Here is a 20474-nt window from a genome sequence, read left to right as displayed (position 1 = left end):
AGGATTAGGTTTAGAAAATCTTAAAGAAGATTAGTATTCCATTTGTTTCGTAGTAAGTGTCGTTTAAGATTTTTGCACACATATTAAAAATAATTATTCTTCTGTTTTTTTCCTATTTAATACATTAATTTGCTTGATTTTGTTAATTAATGAGCTTAAAGTAATCGTAAAAACTGAAAATATATTTAATATTTGCTTTGAAAATGTAAAACGAAGACTTATAATAAAATATATTTTAAAAACTTAAATGGTGCTTAATATGAAATAGAAGGAGTATAAATATATAAATCTTATAAATGCATATTTAAAAAAAAAAACTAAAAGTAGAGGAAAACAAACAAAAAGTGCAAATGGGACTCTAATATGGATTCATCATTCAATGCACTGAGAAGTATAGGAAACCAACCAAGTTGTTCCACGTTTGCTTCTGCCCCCGTTACAAAACTTATCCTCCAGAAAATCTCTTCATTGAGTTGCTGCCTCTCACGCAAAGCATGCTTAATCCTCCACGCAACCATATAACTATTTCTCACCTACCAGTTCTCTATGCAACTCTAAAAACCAGGCCAAAAAATTAGCTGACACTTCTTTAAGTTCTTTACCTCTTTTAGTTCAGTTATTAGCTTCCCTCTCTCCAAATTGTCCTTTTGGTATATCCAAAAAAATGTCAAAAACATCAAAGTTAGAGTCATTTGATCCAGAAGTCTGTGAAGGATGTTCTTCAAAGACTTCTGAACCGAAAGTACATGAAGGGTGTAGATCAAAAACCTTGACGCAGAGCATTGTTCATGAGCTCAAGCTTCAAATGAGAATTGGTTTACCGTTGGTGGTTATGAACTTGTTGTGGTTCGGTAAGATAACCACTACATCTGTCTTTCTTGGACATCAAGGTAAGGTTAACCTAGCCGGAGGTTCATTAGGTTTTTCCTTTGCAAACGTTACTGGCTTTGCTGTTTTATATGGAATTTCAGCAACAATGGAACCTATTTGTGGCCAAGCTTTTGGAGCCAAGAATTTTAAGCTTCTCCATAAAACCCTTTTGATGGCAGTGCTCTTGCTTCTCTTGATCTCTATCCCCATATCTCTATTATGGTTCAATGTTCACAAGATCCTTATTGCCTTTGGTCTGAAAGAAGAAATCTCCTTCATAGCCAAGAGATATCTCATTTACCTCCTTCCTGATTTGCCAGTACTCTCTTTGCTCTGTCCCCTTAAGGCTTATCTAAGCTCACAAGGCGTTACACTCCCCATCATGTACACCACAGCTGCAGCCACTTCTCTACACATCCCCATCAACATATTCCTCTCTAGAGCAAAGGGAATAGAAGGAGTTGCAATGGCGGTTTGGATAACCGATCTTATAGTCGTGATTCTTTTAACCGGTTATGTGCTAGTCTCTGAGGGATTAAAAGAGAACAAATGGAAAGAAGGTGGATGGTTGGACCAAGATGCTCAAGACTGGCTTAAGCTACTCAAGCTTAGTGGACCGTGTTGTCTCACCGTGTGCCTCGAGTGGTGGTGCTACGAGATCTTGGTCCTATTAGCCGGGAGGTTACCAAACCCGGTGGAATCTGTATCGGCTTTGATCATAGTTTTCAACTTCGATTACTTGCTTTACGCTGTGACGCTCTCTTTCGGCACGTGCGTGGCTACACGAGTGTCTAATGAGCTCGGCGCAAATAATCCCAAAGGAGCTTATAGAGCAGCTTACACTACGCTAGCTGTGGCTGTTGTCTCGGGATGCATTGGAGGTTTAGTGATGATAGCATGTAGAGGTGTTTGGGGGTCTTTGTACGCTCGCCATGACGTAATGATCATAAACAGTGTGAAGAATTTGATGTTGATAATGGCGGTCTTTGAAGTTATATGCTTCCCGTTATTCGTTTGTGGAGATATTGTTCGTGCAACAGCAAAGCCGTCGCTTGGAATGTATGCGAATCTTGGTGGGTTCTACCTATTGGCTTTGCCCCTGGGGACGAGTTTGGCGTTTAAAGCTAAACTAGGGGTTGAAGGGTTCTTGTTAGGTTTTTTGGTTGGAGCCTTCGTCTGTTTATTGATATTGCTCATCTTTATTGCAAGGATTGATTGGGAGAAAGAGGCGGGTAAAGCAAAGATTCTAACGTGTAACACAGAGGAAGAAGAGACTCCACAAGATTCAAGACAAGATAGGATAACAAATGTGAGAGAAGTAGCATGCATGATGTCTTAAATATGTTATAATAAGTTCAAGGAGACACTATTACATGTATCTTCTGGGTAGAGATCTAGTTTGAGCAATTGTATGTAAACTTTGAATTTAAGGATTTCATTTGAGAAACAAAAGGTTATGTCGAGTAAAGATAAAAAAGAAACGCCCACCGTGGGACTCAAACCCACGACCAGAAGGTTAAGAGCCTTGCGTTCGACCAACTGAGCTAGACGGGCTTGGTGGTTATGCATAAATATGTTCAATCAACTAATCTAAATCACCTTCACAGGTCAAGATTGCTCTCCCAGAGGAATCATATTCTAAGCTATACATACAAGTAGGATTAAGTGAAACTAAACCTGGTTTCGATTTTTTGATCGACATATAAAGAATCAAAGTGCCTTTTAGGAATCTTCACACAACTCTGTCAAGCATGATACCATTTGGCTGAAACCACACAGTAGAATAATCTGCCTTTTTTGTGTGTTTCGTGTGGATAAAAGAGAAAAAAAAAATGAATAGACCAAGGAGCAGGATGAAGAACAACAAAACGTTATTGTTTCATATCAGGTGACTTTCTCATTCAATAAGCGTCAATTTTCTATCATTTTTGGAGGCCCATTTAATATTCTCTGGTTACAGCCCAAGTGAGAAACCTAACCAGACCTCCTTTAACACGTTTACAAGTTTTTCTATCAATTTTGGAAAGAGTAAAACTCAAGAATTCAAGATTTTAAAGAAATTACATATTCCTAAAATTTGAGATTTATATTCAACTCTAAAGTACTAATATCCTAGCTAAACCTAGATTTATTGATTTCAAGAATTAAAATAAAGAGTAATTAGAAAAGAGTCGAGTATGGTTCATTTAAATATCAAAATTATTGTCTAAAGAATTCTCAAGAAAATATATGACAATTGAGTAACATAATGAACTCAGGAAAATTGGAGAACTAAAACTATTATCCATTTTGTTAATTACGATAAAAGTAGACTTCAGGTTAAATAAAGTTGACATTTATAGAAATATTTTAGATAACTTTTAAGGAAAAAAAAATTATTTTTGTGCACTAACTTTGTTAAAAATAATAATGTTGAAGTAAGTTATATTTCCAAATAGATATTTGAATTGCATACATAACTTATTTTTTATCGTTACATTAAATTTAGCACTCTCAACCAGTTAATTAATTCAGTGAGATAAATATGTGGACATTTGGAAATGGACAAAACATTATAGTGAAAAATGTTTTCATGTATACGTGTTTAATACAGTTAATTCAGATAAAATGAAATATATTAAGTTATTAACTTAAAGATAGCACCGAACAAATAGGTAAGTGGTTTTGACTTCATTGATTATCATTTATCAGTTTATCACGAGAACTATTTCTTCAACTATTTCAAATAATGTTTTTGTTGATTGGAAAGAACGAAATTTTACCAAACTAAATAAATACATTTACCAATACAACAAAATTATTGGAGTACAACCGTATGATTCTTGGTGTTTTGGTAGACAAATAAACTAAAAACAGCATCTTGTGAGTGCCATGTGAACTGGAAACACATATAGAGTATGGTGCGATCAAATTCAATGTAGGGGTTTAAAGCTTAACATTCATCGAGGAGGTTGTTTCTCGAGTATTTAGTACTATCTCCGTTTTTTAATATAACTGTGCACATGGATTAAGAAATCATTAATTTTTTATATTTTCTAAACAAAAATATCATTAATTATTTATCTAACCATAAATCAACTAATAATAAAATAGAAAGTATATTAATATTGGTTATATAATATTAAATGTTAATAAATTTTACATAGAAAACCGAAAACGTAATATAATTTGAACATAAATTTTTTTCTAAAATAACTTATATTAAAAAATGGAGGGATAAGTTAATTTACCGGTAAATTTGTCATCATTTTACCTGTACGACCACATTTATCGTTATACAGATCGATGTATTGGTGGTAGAGACGCACTCGGGTCATTCGAGTTAGCATTACCTTTGATTTTACTAGCTTTTGTCAACGTTTATTAATTAATTTATAGAGTTTTAGTTAGCACATGCACTAGATAATATCATTATTTTGTCAAATGTCAAAAGTCGGTTTTGAATTGGACTCTTTCTTTTTGATATATATTTGAATTTAAAAATAAAAATACAAATACTATACTAGTACAACGGCGGAAGCGTAAAAAGGTGAAAATAGCATGATAAGTGACAAAATAAATTAATGAAAATCTTTTAACGTAACTAACAATTAGTGAATACATTTTATTTATCTTACACCTAAATTAGCGGAGAAATTCAAATACATAACATAAATGGCAAAATGTTATAGATATTTAAATAATAACAAAAACGGCATCATTATTTTACCAGTAAGCTGGTCGTAAATCAAACATGCCTTTAATTGATTGGAGCATCCCTTTAAGATTGGAATAGTAAATATGTAGAATATGTAATATTTTATTTTCTGATTATCTATATTCTATACAATTATTTATGAAGTGATTTAACTTATTTGTCATAATTTTCATGATTTTAGGTAATTTTGATTATTTGTCATGTTTTAATTAAGTGTAACCTGAATCATTAATTTATAAATAGTTTTATTAATAGTTTTTAGTTGAGTCAATAATTTATTAATTTAAGTAATACAACTATAAAATATGTAATTAGATATATAATTATTTTGATTTTGCTTATTTATCATGCTTTTATTAGGTTTTAGATTAATCATTAATTTATTATTAGTTTTTAGCAGAGTTCATTAATTTATTAATTTAAATGATATAACTATCCACTTTGTAACTAGATATAAAATTATTTTAATTTTTTTTATTTGTTATGTTCTCCATGATTTACGTTAATTTTGCTAATTTATCATCTTTTATTAGGTTTTAGCTATTTATTAATTTATTATTAGTTTCTAACTGAGTCATTAATTTATTAATTTGAATAATACAACTATTTCAAGTTTTGTAATTAGATACATTTTTTTTAAAAAATGTAACTTTGACAAGTTATGATCAATTCTTATTATTCTATTTTAAAATCATATTTGTTACTGGATCATTTTAAATCATATTCGTTACTAGATGTAGAACATAATCTATCGTTTAATATAGTTTATAGCTTAATGATAGTATAGATAATGTGTAAGTGATATTTTTCTTAGCCTAGGTCGTATTATAGTTAGGGAGAATTGCCAAGTGTGACTCAAAACTTGGAGTCAAACCCAAAACAATACTCCAACTTGGATCAAAGGCAAAAGTAACCTAAAAGGCTATTGAAATTACAAATATCCCCTTGTGACCAAACAAAAAAACGGATTTTTTTTTTACGTTTCTACCCCTCGCAAGTCGTCTGTTTAGACGACTTGAAAATAAGTCGTCCAGACGACTTAACTGAAAGTCGTCTGTTTAGACGACTTGAAAATAAGTCGTCCAGACGACTTAACTGAAAGTCGTCTGTTTAGACGACTTGAAAATAAGTCGTCCAGACGACTTAACTGAAAGTCGTCTGTTTAGACGACTTGAAAATAAGTCGTCCAGACGACTTAACTGAAAGTCGTCTGTTTAGACGACTTGAAAATAAGTCGTCCAGACGACTTAACTGAAAGTCGTCTGTTTAGACGACTTGAAAATAAGTCGTCCAGACGACTTAACTGAAAGTCGTCTGTTTAGACGACTTGAAAATAAGTCGTCCAGACGACTTAACTGAAAGTCGTCTGTTTAGACGACTTGAAAATAAGTCGTCCAGACGACTTAACTGAAAGTCGTCTGTTTAGACGACTTGAAAATAAGTCGTCCAGACGACTTAACTGATAGTCGTCTGGACAGTTAGTCTTAAACATAATTTAAAAATTTTGTAAAAAATATTTTGATAAGTGAAAAATGGGAATTATGTAATTAACATATGTCTTAGGAGGTATAAATTAAGATATAACAAATTTCAATTGTTTTCAGCATAGATGAGTGAAAGTAGTGAGTCATGATATTCTTTAGTTTATGTTTCATCAACATATGTTGTAGTATTGTATGTGTTCTTAGGGTTAGATTTTGGAAAGCATTAAAACCGTTTTTGAAAATTTTTAAAATTACTTATGCGTGTTCATTTCTGTGTATAGTAAACACTATTTAAGTATAATTTGATTTTATAACGTGGTTAGTTAGTTAATCTAGTCATTTTAGTTTAGGGGTTCATTTTAGGGTCTAGGACGACTTAATATTTTGTCGTCTGAAAACAGACGACTAAATATTAAGTCGTCTGTTGTACATTATCAGCCAGAATAAGTCGTCTAAACCGGACCAAACCTTAAAGTTTACCAATGTAATTTTAAAGCTAACCGGATTATTTACCCAATATATAAGGTGATTTTTATTTTTTTTGTTTCATTTTTCGCGAAATTCAGAAACCCTAACAGTTCTCTCTCAAAGGCGATTTCGAATTCCCACGATTTCCGAACAAACCATCGTTCTCAACATCGGCTATCTATCTCACTTCATTCTCACCGTTGTCGCCGCAGCTTCTTCTAACCCTAGCCGCGCCGATTCCTCTAAACCCTAGCGCCGCCGATTCCACTATTTCCGAACAAACCGTCGCCCTCGCCACCGTGGTCACCAACGTTCTAAACACTAGCGCCGCCGCTTCTTCTAAACCCTAGCGCCGCCGCTTCTTCTCTGTAAACCTTAGCGCCGTTTCTCTGTAAACCCTAACGCCGCTAAGTCATCAATCTCGAGGAAAAGATGAACATAAAACGTTGTCTCTATCAATTTACTCATTCTCACCGTTTCACGTTTATTTTTTCAGATCTATAACCGCAATGACGAGTACTCCAACTCCTTCTGCGACTGGAAGACTTGTAAGTAATTTAAGTCGTCTACTAAGTCGTCTGGACTTATATTGTTGTCTTTGATTATTTTGCAGACAAAAAGGATGGATATTCCAGAACTCCCCCGTAGGTTATACACATCAGGGGAAGAACCAGAAGCCCACAATAGCATTTCGTATCATACGGATAACAGCAAGTTGCATACTGCTCTTAGGAAAGCTCTTACTGATGACGAATTTGAAGAGCTCAAGGAGTCGAGTTTGGGAGTTTTCATCAAGTTCAAGGAGCAGGGATTTGGTTGGGCTTCAAGGCTGGTTCACTACATGCTCAGTTTCAAGCTGGACATTAAGAAGAAGTATGAGATGTGGTCTCTCGTTGGTCCAGAACCTTTGAGGTTTTCACTGTTAGAGTTTGAAAACCTCACTGGTCTAAACTGCGAGTACATCGAGGACCTTGAGACACCAAAATGTGACGTTACCCCAGAGATGGTTTCTTTCTGGGGGATGCTGGGAGTTCATCTGGAAGCTGGGCCAACTACTGATCAGATAATAGCAGCACTGAAGAGATGCGGGGATTGGTCCAGGGAAGATCGCAAGCGGCTCGCGTACCTCTCCATCTTCACTGGATTCATTGAAGGGAGAAAGTTTTCAACCGCTACACGATCTACTCTGGCAAGGCTAGTGATGGATTTAGAACGGTTTGAGAATTATCCATGGGGGAGAGTCGCGTTTAAGGTGCTGATGGACTCTTTGTGGAACAAAGAAATTGCTGGCTGTTACACCGTGGATGGGTTTATACAAGTTCTTCAGGTCTAGACGTACACAGCTATGCCGGAATTGGGTGCTAGTATTGGTGGTCCCAGAGCAGACAGTCCGTCTCCACCGATACTGGCTTACGAGGGCAGCAGAGGCCGCAGATCAATGAAAGCTGCTATCTTGAGTCAGGTATTTACTTCAATCCAAAAGACTGCGCAGACGACTTATTATAAGTCGTCTGGAAAGTCTTCCATCTGGACGACTTATTAGACGACTTATAATAAGGCGTCTGGAAAGTCTTCCCAGCTGGACGACTTATCGGACGACTTAATTAAGTCGTCTGGAAAGTCTTCCATCTGGACGACTTATTAGACGACTTATAATAAGGCGTCTGGAAAGTCTTCCCAGCTGGACGACTTATCGGACGACTTAATTAAGTCGTCTGGAAAGTCTTCCATCTGGACGACTTATTAGACGACTTATAATAAGGCGTCTGGAAAGTCTTCCCAGCTGGACGACTTATCGGACGACTTAATTAAGTCGTCTGGAAAGTCTTCCATCTGGACGACTTATTAGACGACTTATAATAAGGCGTCTGGAAAGTCTTCCCAGCTGGACGACTTATCGGACGACTTAATTAAGTCGTCTGGAAAGTCTTCCATCTGGACGACTTATTAGACGACTTATAATAAGGCGTCTGGAAAGTCTTCCCAGCTGGACGACTTATCGGACGACTTAATTAAGTCGTCTGGAAAGTCTTCCATCTGGACGACTTATTAGACGACTTATAATAAGGCGTCTGGAAAGTCTTCCCAGCTGGACGACTTATCGGACGACTTAATTAAGTCGTCTGGAAAGTCTTCCATCTGGACGACTTATTAGACGACTTATAATAAGGCGTCTGGAAAGTCTTCCCAGCTGGACGACTTATCGGACGACTTAATTAAGTCGTCTGGAAAGTCTTCCATCTGGACGACTTATTAGACGACTTATAATAAGGCGTCTGGAAAGTCTTCCCAGCTGGACGACTTATCGGACGACTTAATTAAGTCGTCTGGAAAGTCTTCCATCTGGACGACTTATTAGACGACTTATAATAAGGCGTCTGGAAAGTCTTCCCAGCTGGACGACTTATCGGACGACTTAATTAAGTCGTCTGGAAAGTCTTCCATCTGGACGACTTATTAGACGACTTATAATAAGGCGTCTGGAAAGTCTTCCCAGCTGGACGACTTATCGGACGACTTAATTAAGTCGTCTGGAAAGTCTTCCATCTGGACGACTTATTAGACGACTTATAATAAGGCGTCTGGAAAGTCTTCCCAGCTGGACGACTTATCGGACGACTTAATTAAGTCGTCTGGAAAGTCTTCCATCTGGACGACTTATTAGACGACTTATAATAAGGCGTCTGGAAAGTCTTCCCAGCTGGACGACTTATCGGACGACTTAATTAAGTCGTCTGGAAAGTCTTCCATCTGGACGACTTATTAGACGACTTATAATAAGGCGTCTGGAAAGTCTTCCCAGCTGGACGACTTATCGGACGACTTAATTAAGTCGTCTGGAAAGTCTTCCATCTGGACGACTTATTAGACGACTTATAATAAGGCGTCTGGAAAGTCTTCCCAGCTGGACGACTTATCGGACGACTTAATTAAGTCGTCTGGAAAGTCTTCCATCTGGACGACTTATTAGACGACTTATAATAAGGCGTCTGGAAAGTCTTCCCAGCTGGACGACTTATCGGACGACTTAATTAAGTCGTCTGGAAAGTCTTCCATCTGGACGACTTATTAGACGACTTATAATAAGGCGTCTGGAAAGTCTTCCCAGCTGGACGACTTATCGGACGACTTAATTAAGTCGTCTGGAAAGTCTTCCATCTGGACGACTTATTAGACGACTTATAATAAGGCGTCTGGAAAGTCTTCCCAGCTGGACGACTTATCGGACGACTTAATTAAGTCGTCTGGAAAGTCTTCCATCTGGACGACTTATTAGACGACTTATAATAAGGCGTCTGGAAAGTCTTCCCAGCTGGACGACTTATCGGACGACTTAATTAAGTCGTCTGGAAAGTCTTCCATCTGGACGACTTATTAGACGACTTATAATAAGGCGTCTGGAAAGTCTTCCCAGCTGGACGACTTATCGGACGACTTAATTAAGTCGTCTGGAAAGTCTTCCATCTGGACGACTTATTAGACGACTTATAATAAGGCGTCTGGAAAGTCTTCCCAGCTGGACGACTTATCGGACGACTTAATTAAGTCGTCTGGAAAGTCTTCCATCTGGACGACTTATTAGACGACTTATAATAAGGCGTCTGGAAAGTCTTCCCAGCTGGACGACTTATCGGACGACTTAATTAAGTCGTCTGGAAAGTCTTCCATCTGGACGACTTATTAGACGACTTATAATAAGGCGTCTGGAAAGTCTTCCCAGCTGGACGACTTATCGGACGACTTAATTAAGTCGTCTGGAAAGTCTTCCATCTGGACGACTTATTAGACGACTTATAATAAGGCGTCTGGAAAGTCTTCCCAGCTGGACGACTTATCGGACGACTTAATTAAGTCGTCTGGAAAGTCTTCCATCTGGACGACTTATTAGACGACTTATAATAAGGCGTCTGGAAAGTCTTCCCAGCTGGACGACTTATCGGACGACTTAATTAAGTCGTCTGGAAAGTCTTCCATCTGGACGACTTATTAGACGACTTATAATAAGGCGTCTGGAAAGTCTTCCCAGCTGGACGACTTATCGGACGACTTAATTAAGTCGTCTGGAAAGTCTTCCATCTGGACGACTTATTAGACGACTTATAATAAGGCGTCTGGAAAGTCTTCCCAGCTGGACGACTTATCGGACGACTTAATTAAGTCGTCTGGAAAGTCTTCCATCTGGACGACTTATTAGACGACTTATAATAAGGCGTCTGGAAAGTCTTCCCAGCTGGACGACTTATCGGACGACTTAATTAAGTCGTCTGGAAAGTCTTCCATCTGGACGACTTATTAGACGACTTATAATAAGGCGTCTGGAAAGTCTTCCCAGCTGGACGACTTATCGGACGACTTAATTAAGTCGTCTGGAAAGTCTTCCATCTGGACGACTTATTAGACGACTTATAATAAGGCGTCTGGAAAGTCTTCCCAGCTGGACGACTTATCGGACGACTTAATTAAGTCGTCTGGAAAGTCTTCCATCTGGACGACTTATTAGACGACTTATAATAAGGCGTCTGGAAAGTCTTCCCAGCTGGACGACTTATCGGACGACTTAATTAAGTCGTCTGGAAAGTCTTCCATCTGGACGACTTATTAGACGACTTATAATAAGGCGTCTGGAAAGTCTTCCCAGCTGGACGACTTATCGGACGACTTAATTAAGTCGTCTGGAAAGTCTTCCATCTGGACGACTTATTAGACGACTTATAATAAGGCGTCTGGAAAGTCTTCCCAGCTGGACGACTTATCGGACGACTTAATTAAGTCGTCTGGAAAGTCTTCCATCTGGACGACTTATTAGACGACTTATAATAAGGCGTCTGGAAAGTCTTCCCAGCTGGACGACTTATCGGACGACTTAATTAAGTCGTCTGGAAAGTCTTCCATCTGGACGACTTATTAGACGACTTATAATAAGGCGTCTGGAAAGTCTTCCCAGCTGGACGACTTATCGGACGACTTAATTAAGTCGTCTGGAAAGTCTTCCATCTGGACGACTTATTAGACGACTTATAATAAGGCGTCTGGAAAGTCTTCCCAGCTGGACGACTTATCGGACGACTTAATTAAGTCGTCTGGAAAGTCTTCCATCTGGACGACTTATTAGACGACTTATAATAAGGCGTCTGGAAAGTCTTCCCAGCTGGACGACTTATCGGACGACTTAATTAAGTCGTCTGGAAAGTCTTCCATCTGGACGACTTATTAGACGACTTATAATAAGGCGTCTGGAAAGTCTTCCCAGCTGGACGACTTATCGGACGACTTAATTAAGTCGTCTGGAAAGTCTTCCATCTGGACGACTTATTAGACGACTTATAATAAGGCGTCTGGAAAGTCTTCCCAGCTGGACGACTTATCGGACGACTTAATTAAGTCGTCTGGAAAGTCTTCCATCTGGACGACTTATTAGACGACTTATAATAAGGCGTCTGGAAAGTCTTCCCAGCTGGACGACTTATCGGACGACTTAATTAAGTCGTCTGGAAAGTCTTCCATCTGGACGACTTATTAGACGACTTATAATAAGGCGTCTGGAAAGTCTTCCCAGCTGGACGACTTATCGGACGACTTAATTAAGTCGTCTGGAAAGTCTTCCATCTGGACGACTTATTAGACGACTTATAATAAGGCGTCTGGAAAGTCTTCCCAGCTGGACGACTTATCGGACGACTTAATTAAGTCGTCTGGAAAGTCTTCCATCTGGACGACTTATTAGACGACTTATAATAAGGCGTCTGGAAAGTCTTCCCAGCTGGACGACTTATCGGACGACTTAATTAAGTCGTCTGGAAAGTCTTCCATCTGGACGACTTATTAGACGACTTATAATAAGGCGTCTGGAAAGTCTTCCCAGCTGGACGACTTATCGGACGACTTAATTAAGTCGTCTGGAAAGTCTTCCATCTGGACGACTTATTAGACGACTTATAATAAGGCGTCTGGAAAGTCTTCCCAGCTGGACGACTTATCGGACGACTTAATTAAGTCGTCTGGAAAGTCTTCCATCTGGACGACTTATTAGACGACTTATAATAAGGCGTCTGGAAAGTCTTCCCAGCTGGACGACTTATCGGACGACTTAATTAAGTCGTCTGGAAAGTCTTCCATCTGGACGACTTATTAGACGACTTATAATAAGGCGTCTGGAAAGTCTTCCCAGCTGGACGACTTATCGGACGACTTAATTAAGTCGTCTGGAAAGTCTTCCATCTGGACGACTTATTAGACGACTTATAATAAGGCGTCTGGAAAGTCTTCCCAGCTGGACGACTTATCGGACGACTTAATTAAGTCGTCTGGAAAGTCTTCCATCTGGACGACTTATTAGACGACTTATAATAAGGCGTCTGGAAAGTCTTCCCAGCTGGACGACTTATCGGACGACTTAATTAAGTCGTCTGGAAAGTCTTCCATCTGGACGACTTATTAGACGACTTATAATAAGGCGTCTGGAAAGTCTTCCCAGCTGGACGACTTATCGGACGACTTAATTAAGTCGTCTGGAAAGTCTTCCATCTGGACGACTTATTAGACGACTTATAATAAGGCGTCTGGAAAGTCTTCCCAGCTGGACGACTTATCGGACGACTTAATTAAGTCGTCTGGAAAGTCTTCCATCTGGACGACTTATTAGACGACTTATAATAAGGCGTCTGGAAAGTCTTCCCAGCTGGACGACTTATCGGACGACTTAATTAAGTCGTCTGGAAAGTCTTCCATCTGGACGACTTATTAGACGACTTATAATAAGGCGTCTGGAAAGTCTTCCCAGCTGGACGACTTATCGGACGACTTAATTAAGTCGTCTGGAAAGTCTTCCATCTGGACGACTTATTAGACGACTTATAATAAGGCGTCTGGAAAGTCTTCCCAGCTGGACGACTTATCGGACGACTTAATTAAGTCGTCTGGAAAGTCTTCCATCTGGACGACTTATTAGACGACTTATAATAAGGCGTCTGGAAAGTCTTCCCAGCTGGACGACTTATCGGACGACTTAATTAAGTCGTCTGGAAAGTCTTCCATCTGGACGACTTATTAGACGACTTATAATAAGGCGTCTGGAAAGTCTTCCCAGCTGGACGACTTATCGGACGACTTAATTAAGTCGTCTGGAAAGTCTTCCATCTGGACGACTTATTAGACGACTTATAATAAGGCGTCTGGAAAGTCTTCCCAGCTGGACGACTTATCGGACGACTTAATTAAGTCGTCTGGAAAGTCTTCCATCTGGACGACTTATTAGACGACTTATAATAAGGCGTCTGGAAAGTCTTCCCAGCTGGACGACTTATCGGACGACTTAATTAAGTCGTCTGGAAAGTCTTCCATCTGGACGACTTATTAGACGACTTATAATAAGGCGTCTGGAAAGTCTTCCCAGCTGGACGACTTATCGGACGACTTAATTAAGTCGTCTGGAAAGTCTTCCATCTGGACGACTTATTAGACGACTTATAATAAGGCGTCTGGAAAGTCTTCCCAGCTGGACGACTTATCGGACGACTTAATTAAGTCGTCTGGAAAGTCTTCCATCTGGACGACTTATTAGACGACTTATAATAAGGCGTCTGGAAAGTCTTCCCAGCTGGACGACTTATCGGACGACTTAATTAAGTCGTCTGGAAAGTCTTCCATCTGGACGACTTATTAGACGACTTATAATAAGGCGTCTGGAAAGTCTTCCCAGCTGGACGACTTATCGGACGACTTAATTAAGTCGTCTGGAAAGTCTTCCATCTGGACGACTTATTAGACGACTTATAATAAGGCGTCTGGAAAGTCTTCCCAGCTGGACGACTTATCGGACGACTTAATTAAGTCGTCTGGAAAGTCTTCCATCTGGACGACTTATTAGACGACTTATAATAAGGCGTCTGGAAAGTCTTCCCAGCTGGACGACTTATCGGACGACTTAATTAAGTCGTCTGGAAAGTCTTCCATCTGGACGACTTATTAGACGACTTATAATAAGGCGTCTGGAAAGTCTTCCCAGCTGGACGACTTATCGGACGACTTAATTAAGTCGTCTGGAAAGTCTTCCATCTGGACGACTTATTAGACGACTTATAATAAGGCGTCTGGAAAGTCTTCCCAGCTGGACGACTTATCGGACGACTTAATTAAGTCGTCTGGAAAGTCTTCCATCTGGACGACTTATTAGACGACTTATAATAAGGCGTCTGGAAAGTCTTCCCAGCTGGACGACTTATCGGACGACTTAATTAAGTCGTCTGGAAAGTCTTCCATCTGGACGACTTATTAGACGACTTATAATAAGGCGTCTGGAAAGTCTTCCCAGCTGGACGACTTATCGGACGACTTAATTAAGTCGTCTGGAAAGTCTTCCATCTGGACGACTTATTAGACGACTTATAATAAGGCGTCTGGAAAGTCTTCCCAGCTGGACGACTTATCGGACGACTTAATTAAGTCGTCTGGAAAGTCTTCCATCTGGACGACTTATTAGACGACTTATAATAAGGCGTCTGGAAAGTCTTCCCAGCTGGACGACTTATCGGACGACTTAATTAAGTCGTCTGGAAAGTCTTCCATCTGGACGACTTATTAGACGACTTATAATAAGGCGTCTGGAAAGTCTTCCCAGCTGGACGACTTATCGGACGACTTAATTAAGTCGTCTGGAAAGTCTTCCATCTGGACGACTTATTAGACGACTTATAATAAGGCGTCTGGAAAGTCTTCCCAGCTGGACGACTTATCGGACGACTTAATTAAGTCGTCTGGAAAGTCTTCCATCTGGACGACTTATTAGACGACTTATAATAAGGCGTCTGGAAAGTCTTCCCAGCTGGACGACTTATCGGACGACTTAATTAAGTCGTCTGGAAAGTCTTCCATCTGGACGACTTATTAGACGACTTATAATAAGGCGTCTGGAAAGTCTTCCCAGCTGGACGACTTATCGGACGACTTAATTAAGTCGTCTGGAAAGTCTTCCATCTGGACGACTTATTAGACGACTTATAATAAGGCGTCTGGAAAGTCTTCCCAGCTGGACGACTTATCGGACGACTTAATTAAGTCGTCTGGAAAGTCTTCCATCTGGACGACTTATTAGACGACTTATAATAAGGCGTCTGGAAAGTCTTCCCAGCTGGACGACTTATCGGACGACTTAATTAAGTCGTCTGGAAAGTCTTCCATCTGGACGACTTATTAGACGACTTATAATAAGGCGTCTGGAAAGTCTTCCCAGCTGGACGACTTATCGGACGACTTAATTAAGTCGTCTGGAAAGTCTTCCATCTGGACGACTTATTAGACGACTTATAATAAGGCGTCTGGAAAGTCTTCCCAGCTGGACGACTTATCGGACGACTTAATTAAGTCGTCTGGAAAGTCTTCCATCTGGACGACTTATTAGACGACTTATAATAAGGCGTCTGGAAAGTCTTCCCAGCTGGACGACTTATCGGACGACTTAATTAAGTCGTCTGGAAAGTCTTCCATCTGGACGACTTATTAGACGACTTATAATAAGGCGTCTGGAAAGTCTTCCCAGCTGGACGACTTATCGGACGACTTAATTAAGTCGTCTGGAAAGTCTTCCATCTGGACGACTTATTAGACGACTTATAATAAGGCGTCTGGAAAGTCTTCCCAGCTGGACGACTTATCGGACGACTTAATTAAGTCGTCTGGAAAGTCTTCCATCTGGACGACTTATTAGACGACTTATAATAAGGCGTCTGGAAAGTCTTCCCAGCTGGACGACTTATCGGACGACTTAATTAAGTCGTCTGGAAAGTCTTCCATCTGGACGACTTATTAGACGACTTATAATAAGGCGTCTGGAAAGTCTTCCCAGCTGGACGACTTATCGGACGACTTAATTAAGTCGTCTGGAAAGTCTTCCATCTGGACGACTTATTAGACGACTTATAATAAGGCGTCTGGAAAGTCTTCCCAGCTGGACGACTTATCGGACGACTTAATTAAGTCGTCTGGAAAGTCTTCCATCTGGACGACTTATTAGACGACTTATAATAAGGCGTCTGGAAAGTCTTCCCAGCTGGACGACTTATCGGACGACTTAATTAAGTCGTCTGGAAAGTCTTCCATCTGGACGACTTATTAGACGACTTATAATAAGGCGTCTGGAAAGTCTTCCCAGCTGGACGACTTATCGGACGACTTAATTAAGTCGTCTGGAAAGTCTTCCATCTGGACGACTTATTAGACGACTTATAATAAGGCGTCTGGAAAGTCTTCCCAGCTGGACGACTTATCGGACGACTTAATTAAGTCGTCTGGAAAGTCTTCCATCTGGACGACTTATTAGACGACTTATAATAAGGCGTCTGGAAAGTCTTCCCAGCTGGACGACTTATCGGACGACTTAATTAAGTCGTCTGGAAAGTCTTCCATCTGGACGACTTATTAGACGACTTATAATAAGGCGTCTGGAAAGTCTTCCCAGCTGGACGACTTATCGGACGACTTAATTAAGTCGTCTGGAAAGTCTTCCATCTGGACGACTTATTAGACGACTTATAATAAGGCGTCTGGAAAGTCTTCCCAGCTGGACGACTTATCGGACGACTTAATTAAGTCGTCTGGAAAGTCTTCCATCTGGACGACTTATTAGACGACTTATAATAAGGCGTCTGGAAAGTCTTCCCAGCTGGACGACTTATCGGACGACTTAATTAAGTCGTCTGGAAAGTCTTCCATCTGGACGACTTATTAGACGACTTATAATAAGGCGTCTGGAAAGTCTTCCCAGCTGGACGACTTATCGGACGACTTAATTAAGTCGTCTGGAAAGTCTTCCATCTGGACGACTTATTAGACGACTTATAATAAGGCGTCTGGAAAGTCTTCCCAGCTGGACGACTTATCGGACGACTTAATTAAGTCGTCTGGAAAGTCTTCCATCTGGACGACTTATTAGACGACTTATAATAAGGCGTCTGGAAAGTCTTCCCAGCTGGACGACTTATCGGACGACTTAATTAAGTCGTCTGGAAAGTCTTCCATCTGGACGACTTATTAGACGACTTATAATAAGGCGTCTGGAAAGTCTTCCCAGCTGGACGACTTATCGGACGACTTAATTAAGTCGTCTGGAAAGTCTTCCATCTGGACGACTTATTAGACGACTTATAATAAGGCGTCTGGAAAGTCTTCCCAGCTGGACGACTTATCGGACGACTTAATTAAGTCGTCTGGAAAGTCTTCCATCTGGACGACTTATTAGACGACTTATAATAAGGCGTCTGGAAAGTCTTCCCAGCTGGACGACTTATCGGACGACTTAATTAAGTCGTCTGGAAAGTCTTCCATCTGGACGACTTATTAGACGACTTATAATAAGGCGTCTGGAAAGTCTTCCCAGCTGGACGACTTATCGGACGACTTAATTAAGTCGTCTGGAAAGTCTTCCATCTGGACGACTTATTAGACGACTTATAATAAGGCGTCTGGGTTATAGTAGTACGTAAATGGTAATACATAGAATTATGATGCCGACTTTATCTTATTATCCATTTTAATAATCTATTATTATAATTTGCTGACTCTATGCTATGATTGTATATATTCTCATCATAAGTTTGATGAGAAATACACACAAAATTTACAATATTTTATTTTAAAATAATATGAAACACTTCAAACGTTCTCTTTTGGAAAAAAAAACATGTTTCACTTTTCTTATTGGAGACACTGAGTCGGCTAAATATCGTTATAAAATTAGAGTAAAAATGTTGATACTTTAGAATCATGAAAAAAACAAAATTTGTTTCAACTGAATTGGTGTTGGTTGACATCGTAAATATTAATTTATTTCATTATTGATTCACATTAATTATACGGTTTGGTATTAGTCAATTATTTTTAAATTTATTTTTTTAGGGAACTAGAGACTCATGCTTCTATTGATAAATGTTCTTTTGACGACTTGTATTTTGGTAATTTCCGATCTATGTTATTTTATTCTGCATAATTTCACTTCCGATGATTAGACCATAAAATATAAAACGCATCATCTCCTTTTTAAGATAAATTTCTATAAAACAACCAAAATCATACCTTGTGATTTTCAAAAGAGTTAAAAAATAATTATTTCATGGAATTTAAAGAAATATTGGGAAGTCAATATGAAAAGGAATGTTTAGTCGGTGATTTTTCTATATAATATTTTGTTTTTATTGATGTATTCAATTTATGATATGTTTGTTCACAAGTTCTTCTTTCTAATATTTTGTGTTTTAGATATTATTGGCGAAGTTGTGAATGTTGAACCTTTAAAATATATCATTGCAATAGGAAAATGTTTAACTAAGTTAGAATTAATTACTATTCGTGACACAATGTAAATTTTATTCAGAGTTTAATTTAATATTTTTTTGTTTTTATGACATGACGCTTATTTAAATTTTTAATATTTAGTGATACATTATGCACATTCTTAGTATGCAAACCAAGTATCATATTTCTTTAAACCAATCCTGAAAATTATAGTGATATGTATTATTGAGTTTTATTCAAGTTCTCTGTATAGTTTTACATGGCCAAAAACTGTACTACTAAATCAAAGATTTGTTCTTTCATATTGAGTACGTTTACATTTAAGCAAAAAAATTTAAAACTAGACTCGTTAATATTTTAAAAAAAACTTGGGATTCAATTTCTAGATAAAAAAATCATGTATAAACAATAAAAAAAATATTTTCACACAGTAAACAATTGAGATTTGGTTAATAAAGACCAAAAACACACAAAAAAAACATTTATATCTAATTAAATATATTAGCATAAAATAAATATAATAGTAAAAAAATATTAAGAATATATATTAGAACGCACACCTAGTGTAAGTGAAAACTGTAGAGATCCTAAGAAAACTAGAGATTTAGTTGTTGCACCTATCTAAAATCTGAATAACTTTTAATATTAGGAATGAAAATACAAAGACTATACTCACTAATTTTGGTATAAGTTTGTGATCAGGCAGTTAGTTCTCGCTGTAATCACCGAAACCTAATTAGGTTAAGTTCAAAATCATAAAAATTCATCTTGTCTCAGAAATACCTTTTATATATATTCTCTTTACTTTTTTAAGAGAATATGGTGGCTACAGCTGTAATATAAAATGTCTTAACAATGAATCAATGATATATAAAAACTAAATATGTTATAGTTATAATACAAGAAATTAGAAGATGTCAAATGTCTGAACTTACAAGCCAAGTTGTAGTCCCACGCCACACTCTTATCTTTGAAATGTCTTTGACGTTTAATATTTTCTTTTATTCATACTTTTCTCAATTCCATCCTACATTTTAAATAACTAATCACTTAGTAGTATCATATAGTTATCACCGCAAATTCCCTATTTTATTTTTGTTCCTGCGAGTCCGACTATCGAGAAGTGAGAACTGTTGCATGCAGTGACCACATGTTCTGTCTTTGACCAAATCTTAATTCTCTCTACTAATCTATGTTGGATAATTCCAAACTTGTGAAAACTTAACATATTATTAGATGTTTAATATGTTAAGATAAACACAATAAGAAAACCTAGAAATAGGAAATGAAAGTTTTATTTAGGTTAGGTTTGTGTTTTTCATACCCCACATCTTAAAGGGAATTGTCTTTCATATAAATATAGATCTAATGGAGAGGTGTTCCATATGATCTGAGAGAAACATATTGAGAGCTTTAGTTTTGAGTAGTTTCTAAAGCTAATAACAAAAGTTGTTCTTATAACTCTTTGTGTTTCTAAGAGATTTGAATTGGTATCAGAGCCTCAGGTTGGAGACTCGATCTAAGCTTAAGTTGTAGCTTAAGATCCTGGTGCTTTTGAACAAGAGATCGCGACGGCAATATGGCTGACGTGACTAGGGCTCCACGCACGAAGGACTTTGGATCTACATCCATCCAATGTCCGATGTTGTCACCGACAAACTACACAGTTT

At 38.3% G+C, this 20474-nt stretch overlaps 1 protein-coding gene and 1 non-coding gene across 2 annotated transcripts; one reads left to right on the top strand and one right to left on the bottom strand.

Moving 5' to 3' along the window:
• The first annotated feature begins 412 nt into the window (after nt 1-412).
• LOC106293269 (MATE efflux family protein DTX1-like) lies at nt 413-2322 on the top strand. Its single transcript, XM_013728960.1, has one exon. It carries the CDS (start codon nt 665-667, stop codon nt 2207-2209), a length of 1545 nt encoding a protein of 514 aa, XP_013584414.1. The 5' UTR covers nt 413-664; the 3' UTR covers nt 2210-2322.
• A 29-nt stretch (nt 2323-2351) lies between these two features.
• Nucleotides 2352-2424, bottom strand: TRNAK-CUU. The gene has a single exon. It is a non-coding gene; the product is annotated as a tRNA-Lys (tRNA).
• Between the last annotated feature and the right edge of the window lie 18050 nt (nt 2425-20474).

This window comes from Brassica oleracea, chromosome C1, assembly GCF_000695525.1.
Source record: "Brassica oleracea var. oleracea cultivar TO1000 chromosome C1, BOL, whole genome shotgun sequence".
Classification (NCBI taxonomy): Eukaryota; Viridiplantae; Streptophyta; class Magnoliopsida; order Brassicales; family Brassicaceae; genus Brassica; species Brassica oleracea.
Note: the sequence above shows the minus strand (reverse complement) of the source record. Positions and strands in the feature narration are given on the sequence as shown.

Excerpts from the sequence above, each read along its gene's own strand:
- LOC106293269 (XM_013728960.1), top strand. The coding sequence starts at position 665 with ATGTCAAAAACATCAAAGTTAGAGTCATTTGATCCAGAAGTCTGTGAA.